The sequence below is a fragment of the Salvelinus fontinalis genome, unplaced genomic scaffold, assembly GCF_029448725.1.
Source record: "Salvelinus fontinalis isolate EN_2023a unplaced genomic scaffold, ASM2944872v1 scaffold_0302, whole genome shotgun sequence".
NCBI lineage: Eukaryota > Metazoa > Chordata > Actinopteri > Salmoniformes > Salmonidae > Salvelinus > Salvelinus fontinalis.
Genome location: NW_026600511.1, coordinates 15,926 through 23,651, shown reverse-complemented (window position 1 = coordinate 23,651; position 7,726 = coordinate 15,926). Strand labels below are relative to the sequence as shown.

General features: G+C 42.1%; 1 protein-coding gene across 1 annotated transcript; it reads right to left on the bottom strand.

Annotated features, from left to right (window-relative positions):
* Positions 1-276: 276 nt before the first annotated feature.
* On the bottom strand, positions 277-7,341 carry LOC129845430 (NLR family CARD domain-containing protein 3-like). Its single transcript, XM_055913353.1, has 7 exons — positions 7,190-7,341; positions 6,830-7,058; positions 4,672-6,463; positions 4,211-4,384; positions 2,712-2,885; positions 1,314-1,360; positions 277-806 (listed from the first exon to the last, which is right to left on the bottom strand). Exons 2-7 carry the CDS (start codon positions 7,056-7,058, stop codon positions 277-279), a joined length of 2,946 nt encoding a protein of 981 aa, XP_055769328.1. The 5' UTR covers positions 7,190-7,341.
* Between the last annotated feature and the right edge of the window lie 385 nt (positions 7,342-7,726).

Here is a 7,726-nt window from a genome sequence, read left to right as displayed (position 1 = left end):
GTGTGTCCAGTGTGTGTGTGTGTCCACTGTGTGTGTGTGTGTCCAGTGTGTGTGTGTGTATGTTTGTCCAGAGTGTGTGTCCTGTGTGTGTATGTGTGTGTGTGTGTGTGTGTTTGTCCAGTGTGTGTGTGTCCAGTCTGTGTGTGTCCACTCTGTGTGTGTGTGTCCAGTGTGTGTGTGTGTCCAGTGTGTGTGTGTGTCCAGTGTGTGTGTGTGGTGTCCAGTCTGTGTGTGTGAGTCCAGTGTGTGTGAGTCCAGTGTGTGTTTCCTTGGTTATTATTTCAGGGACACTGAGTCGTCATCCCACCAAAGCCTAAACCCTGGATAGAGGGGCTCAGTGAATGTGGAGGTGAATGTGTACAGGTGGGTCAGTGTGTCAGAGGAGGCTCTATAGAAGGACAGACTGCCGGCTGGCCAGTCCAGATACACTCCTACTCTGTGGGAGCTGGAGGAGGGGACGTCTATGGTAGTGAGATTATTATTGTGCCTGGCAATGTATCTGTTGTCAGAGCAGGTCAGACTCCAGGACTTGTCATTGTGTCCAAGACAACAGTCATCAACCCTTCCTCTCCTGCTGATTCCTTTATATGTCACTCCTATAACAGCCCCCCTCCCACTCCACTCTGCCTCCCAGTAACAGCGCCCAGTCAGACCCTCTCTACACAGCACCTGTTCCCAGTCCTCAAATCTCTCTGGGTGATCAGGATACGGCTGCTTCTCTCTCCTACATGTCACCTTTCTGTTCTCCTCAGACAGAGAGAGGAATGTGTTTACTGTGTTTGGGTCCAGTGTGAGATCACAGACATCTGATGGATGAAACCAGACACAATATTAGAAATCATCATCATTCACATTAGAATGTTAACTCACTTTTCACTAATTCATTTAATGTAGATGTTTCTAGGTATCAAAAGGAGAAGTTAAGGTAACTTGAGACTTGTTCAATGATCATATGTTATACTGTATGGTAATATAAAACACACTTATTCCCATTAATTACACACACACACACACACACACACACACACACACACACACACACACACACACACACACACACACACACACACACACACACACACACACACACACACACACACACACACACACACACACACACACACACAAACACACACACACACACATTGTCAAAACAACTCTTTGTAAACGTTGGTGTCCCTGATTTCTGCTTCTGTAGAACTACAGCTGATATTTAATATGACCAAGTAAGTAATGATGGTGGTCTTTGACTTTGACTTAACTTGAATTAAGACTTATTCTTAGTCATATTCTTCACAGCAGTCAACACTCACATTTTCTAAGCCCAGGTTTCATTGTGTTCTCTCCTCCATGTTCCACACTGTAGCGGTAAGCAGAAGAACAGACAGTCATTGAGGGATACACCTGAACTCACACACACACACACACACACACACACACACACACACACTGGACACACACACACACACTGGACACACACACACACACACACACACACACACACACACACACACACACACACGGTCATTGGTGAAAATAATTGTCTGTTTGTGTGTGTTTGTGTCCAGTGTGTGTATCCAGTGTGTGTCCAGTGTGTGTGTGTGTGTGTGTGTGTGTGTCCAGTATGTGTGTGTGTGTCCAGTATGTGTGTGTGTGTGTGTCCAGTATGTGTGTGTGTCCAGTGTTTGTGTATGTGTCCAGTGTGTGTGTATGTGTCCAGTATGTGTGTGTGTCCAGTATGTGTGTGTGTCCAGTATGTGTGTGTGTCCAGTATGTGTGTGTGTCCAGTGTTTGTGTGTGTGTCCAGTGTTTGTGTGTGTGTCTGTGTGTGTGTGTGTCCAATGTGTAAGTGTGTGACTGTGTGTGTGTGTGTGTGTGTGTGTGTGTATATTGGACACACTGGACACACACACACAAACACACACACACAGAGGACACACACACACACACACACACACACTGGACACACACACACACACTGGACACACACACACACACACACACACACACACACACACACACACACACGGTCATTGGTGAAAATAATTGTCTGTTTGTGTGTGTTTGTGTCCAGTGTGTGTATCCAGTGTGTGTCCAGTGTGTGTGTGTGTGTGTGTGTGTGTGTCCAGTATGTGTGTGTGTGTCCAGTATGTGTGTGTGTGTGTGTCCAGTATGTGTGTGTGTCCAGTGTTTGTGTATGTGTCCAGTGTGTGTGTATGTGTCCAGTATGTGTGTGTGTCCAGTATGTGTGTGTGTCCAGTATGTGTGTGTGTCCAGTATGTGTGTGTGTCCAGTGTTTGTGTGTGTGTCCAGTGTTTGTGTGTGTGTCTGTGTGTGTGTGTGTCCAATGTGTAAGTGTGTGACTGTGTGTGTGTGTGTGTGTGTGTGTGTGTGTATATTGGACACACTGGACACACACACACAAACACACACACACAGAGGACACACACACACACACACACACACACAGGACACACACAAACACAGACACACACTTACACATTGGACACACACCCTTGACACAGACAGGACAGACACACAGGACAGACACACACACGATACACACATACGAGACACACACACACACACTGGACACACACACACACAGTCAGCATATAACTTTGTCCAAGTGGTGGTCAGAATGTTTGTCTTAACCAGCCTGATAAGTCAAACATGTCTGATATGAACATGGACATAAACCCTCTACATACTTGAGTTTCTCCAGTCTGCAGTGTGGATCCTCCAGTCCAGCAGAGAGCAGTCTGACTCCTGAGTCTCCTGGGTGATTGTAGCTCAGATCCAGCTCTCTCAGGTGTGAGGGGTTTGACCTCAGAGCTGAGACCAGAGAAGCACAGCCTTCCTCTGTGACTCCACAGCCTGACAGCCTGCAAAGAGTCAAATATTATTACGTAAAATCACACTGTTATTCTTTGGTGGTGAAAATAGTGGCAGTATAACGTTTTAACATTTTCAGATACATCAGCGTCCTGAAACCTGCCATATCTACTCATAAATGAATGTTTCATTATTTGAAATGACAAATTATCAAACTGTTGCTTGTAGAGAGAGAAATGTATAGTACAAATATTTGAGTAGACTGACCAGACCTCTCACCATTACCAATAACAGAGGCTACAACAAAACATGCTAACCTCTCACCATTACCAATAACAGAGGCTACAACAAAACATGCTAACCTCTCACCATTACCAATAACAGAGGCTACAACAAAACATGCTAACCTCTCACCATTACCAATAACAGAGACTACAACAAAACATGCTAACCTCTCACCATTACCAATAACAGAGGCTACAACATAACATGCTAACCTCTCACCATTACCAATAACAGAGACTACAACAAAACATGCTAACATCTCACCATTACCAATAACAGAGGCTACAACAAAACATGCTAACCTCTCACCATTACCAATAACAGAGGCTACAACATAACATACTAACCTCTCACCATTACCAATAACAGAGGCTACAACAAAACATGCTAACCTCTCACCATTACCAATAACAGAGACTACAACAAACATGCTAACCTCTCACCATTACCAATAACAGAGGGAGTATGATCTTTGTGTCTCTATAACTTTCTCATTCATCATCATTCTCTATTCATTCATGATTATTCATAATCATGGTAGCATCCACATGAATGTAGAAGTGTTCAGAAACATCTTCTATTCTTACTGACAATACAAGTGAAGTGACTCCAAAATGGCAGGACATTATTCACCATTCAGTTTCTATTAGGAAAAACATCATCCAAAACACAACCAAGACAAACTGCAAATGAATTCAACAAGTTAGTAGAATCACAAGCTTGATGTAATCACTGCAGGCATGGAATATGGGACCAAATACTAAACTTATGACTACTTTAATACAATATAAGTGAATTCGTCCAAATAATTATGACTTTTTCAAATGGGAGAACTACGTACATAAAGTGCTTTCATTTCTAAATGGTAAAATATATATGTATGAATACCTTTAAATAAAAGGTAACATTCTGTACTGTCGCCTAATATTAAACATTATATCTCAAATCCTAAATGCTGGAGCATAGCACCACATTTAAAACGGTAAGCTTCACTGTCCAAACACATATGGTGTGGACCATGTGTGTCTGGTAAACACATGTGGATCTGGTGAACAGTTATCACTTGTTGACCAACTACAGGAATACTGACCTCAGAGTCTCCAGTTTACAGTGGGGATTCCCCAGTCCAGCAGAGAGCAGCTTCACTCCTGAATCCTTCAGGTCATTGTTACTCAGATCCAGCTCTCTCAGGTGTGAGGGGTTTGACTCCAGAGCTGAGACCAGAGAAGCACAGCCTTCCTCTGTGACTCCACAGCCTGACAGCCTGACAAAGAGATCATCATGACTTCACAAACACACTGTTGATTTAACACCAGTAGTGTAGAAGGACAATGGCAGATGCATTTGGTTTATTCTCTCAAACAACATATAGATTCATCTTCTGTCTTCTAGAATTGTATGGTCATAATGTTATACTAATGTAAACATCAATGAATTTATTGAATATGTTATTCAATATAATATTATTTACATATTATAAAACATATTTTTCTCTAAAATGAATATTTCTTCCTGATGATTAGTTCTTATATGTCATTTTTATTTACTCACATAACAGCTCTGGAGGCTTTGACCACTGGCAGCAGCCTCAGAAGACCTTCCTCTGATCTGGAGTATTTCTTCAGGTCAAACACATCCAGCTCCTTTTCTGAAGTCAGCAACACAAAGACCAGAGCTGACCACTGTGCAGGTGACAGGTTGGGTTTTGAGAGACTTCCTGAGCTCAGGAAGCTTTGGATCTCCTCCACTAGAGAATGGTCATTCAGTTCATTCAGACAGTGGAACAGATTGATGCTCCTCTCTGGAGAGGGATTCTCCCTGATCTTCTCCTTGATGTACTTGACTGTTTCTTCATGGCTCTGTGAGCTGCTTCTTGTCTTTGTCAGTAGACCTCGTAAGTACTTCTGATTGGACTCAAGTGAGAGGCCCAGAAGGAAGCGGAGGAAAAGGTCCAGGTTTCCTGTCTCACTTTGTAAGGCTTTATCCACAGCATTCTTGTAGACAGTAACTTTAGGCTTCTCTCTGAACAGCGCAGAAAGGTTCCTGGACGTTGATTGCGGTTTGGCCATTAGATTCTCATTGTTGTTGATGAATGAGAGGAACACATATACAGCAGCCAGAAACTCCTGAATGCTCAGATGAACAAAGCAGTACACCTTGTCCTGGTACAGCCCACATTCCTCTTTAAAGAGCTGTGTGCACAATCCTGAGTACACTGAGGCTTCATTGACATCAATGCCAGCCTCTTTCAGGTCTTCTTCATAGAAAATCAGATTGCCTTTCACAAGCTGCTGAAAAGCCAGTTTTCCCAGTGACAGAATGCTCTCTTTATTCCAGTGTGGACCTGTCTCTTCTTTCCCAAGATACTTTTCATTCTTCTGTTTGGTATGAAACACCACAAGGTGTGTGTACATCTCAGTCAGAGTCTTGGGCATCTCTTCTCTCTTATGTTTCAGCATGTGTTCAAGGACTGTTGCAGAAATCCAACAGAAGACTGGAATGTGGCACATGATGTGGAGGCTCCTTGATGTCTTTATGTGTGAGATGATTCTGCTGGCCAGGTCCTCATCACTGAATCTCTTCCTGAAGTACTCCTCCTTCTGTGGGTCATTGAACCCTCGTACCTCTGTCACCTGGTCAACACACCCTGAAGGGATCTTATTGGCTGCTGCAGGTCGGGTAGTTATCCAGAGGAGAGCAGAGGGAAGCAGATTTCCCTTGATGAGATTTGTCAGCAGAACATCCACTGAGGTTGACTCTGTCACGTCACAACAGATCTTGTTCTTCTGGAAGTCTAGGGGCAGTCGGCACTCATCCAGACCATCAAAGATGAACAGAACTTTGTACTTGTTGTAGATGGAGATTCCTGATTGTTTGGTTTCCATTGAGAAGTGATTGAGAAGTTCAATGAAAGTGTGATTGTCCTCTTTCATCAAATTCAGCTCCCGGAAAGGGAATGAAAATACAAATTGGACATCCTGATTTGCTTTTCCTTCAGCCCAGTCCAGAATGAACTTCTGCACAGAGACTGTTTTTCCAATGCCAGCGACTCCCTTTGTCAGCACAGTTCTGATAAGTTTGTATTGTCTAGTTAAGGGTTTGAAGATGTCGTTACATTTGATTGCAGTCTCTGGTCTTGCTTGTTTCCTGGTTGTTGTCTCAATCTGTCTCAGCTCATGTTCATTATTGACCTCTCCTGTTCCACCCTCTGTGATGTAGAGCTCTGTGTAGATCTTATTGAGAAGTGTTGGGTTTCCTTGTTTAGCGATCCCCTCAAAAACACATTGAAACTTCTTCTTTAGATTATATTTGAGTTCACGTTGGCAAATCACAGCAAGCTCATCTGAATGAAGAAATAACAGAGGATATTAATATTACGTCTGTTTTAATGCCTACAGTATTGTAGGACTTTTAAAAAGTTTTACATTATAATAATTTATTCTCTTAATGTAAATGTGTAAATATTTTCATAATGCATTACAGACTGGTGTGACTGATTATATTATTATTGATATTATTGATGGTATTATTAATGTTCTCTCTCTCTCTAAATGTATTATTTTATTATTATTTTTTATTTATTTAAATATTATTCTCTCTGTATGTGTTGCTACAATATCATTGAGTTACACAGCTACTTTAGCTGTACTTTAGCTACAGCTTTTAAATGTTATAAAACACCATTCAACATGAGGCAGACAGATCTTACATTTCTCCAGTGTGTCAGCAAGCTCCGTCTGGTTCATTTTCCTCAGGACGTGCAGTGTGATCTTCAGAGCCCCCTCTCTGGCACTGCTCTCCTGCTTCTCATCTTCAGCATCCACCACTTCCTTATCCTGATTCTGACTCTCAAAGCCTTCTGGGAGTTCTGGACTAAGAATCCTCTTGAACATCTTCAGCTCGTTCTTTACAAATGTCACAATATTCTTTTCAAGCATCTGAAATAAATAAAGTAAATAAGTTAAAATTAGCGATATTAATGCTTTCTCATTAACACATTAATGAATGATTGACAGATCAACTTTACTTGAGGTAAACAAAAACAAATGTACATAACAGGACCACATACACTGAATATGGAGGCCAGGTCTGTTTGATGACTCTGGTAAGACTGACCACTGAGAATCTCTGACTCTGATCTCTCCTGTTGGTTTCTGTGGACAAAACATGAGATTACATCTCCTCATCCAGGGAGTACACACACACACACACACACACACACACACAGAGGGAATGTTGTGTTTGTTTAATCTTGTTTTAGGACTATGAAAATGGACAAAATGATTAGCCTATGGATTATGAAAACAACAAAAATAAATGGGAAAATGGGAGAGGAGAAATGACTAGAGACAGTGTTGTTTAACTCACTGTCCATGACCCATGAGTTCTTCTTACCTTTGTTCAGTAGAAAAGTCTTCCTCTCTAAACTTTAGAGGATGTCTCATAGACCAGTCACTCTTCATGGACACACAGCTGGGTACAGGGGAGGCTGGTCTCTCCTGCTTGATTGGACTTCAACACAACAGAGACAAACATTACATCTCTCATCTACTCTGAGCTCTGATGGGGAAACATAAGAACAGTTTCATTCCTAAAAGCTTTATAT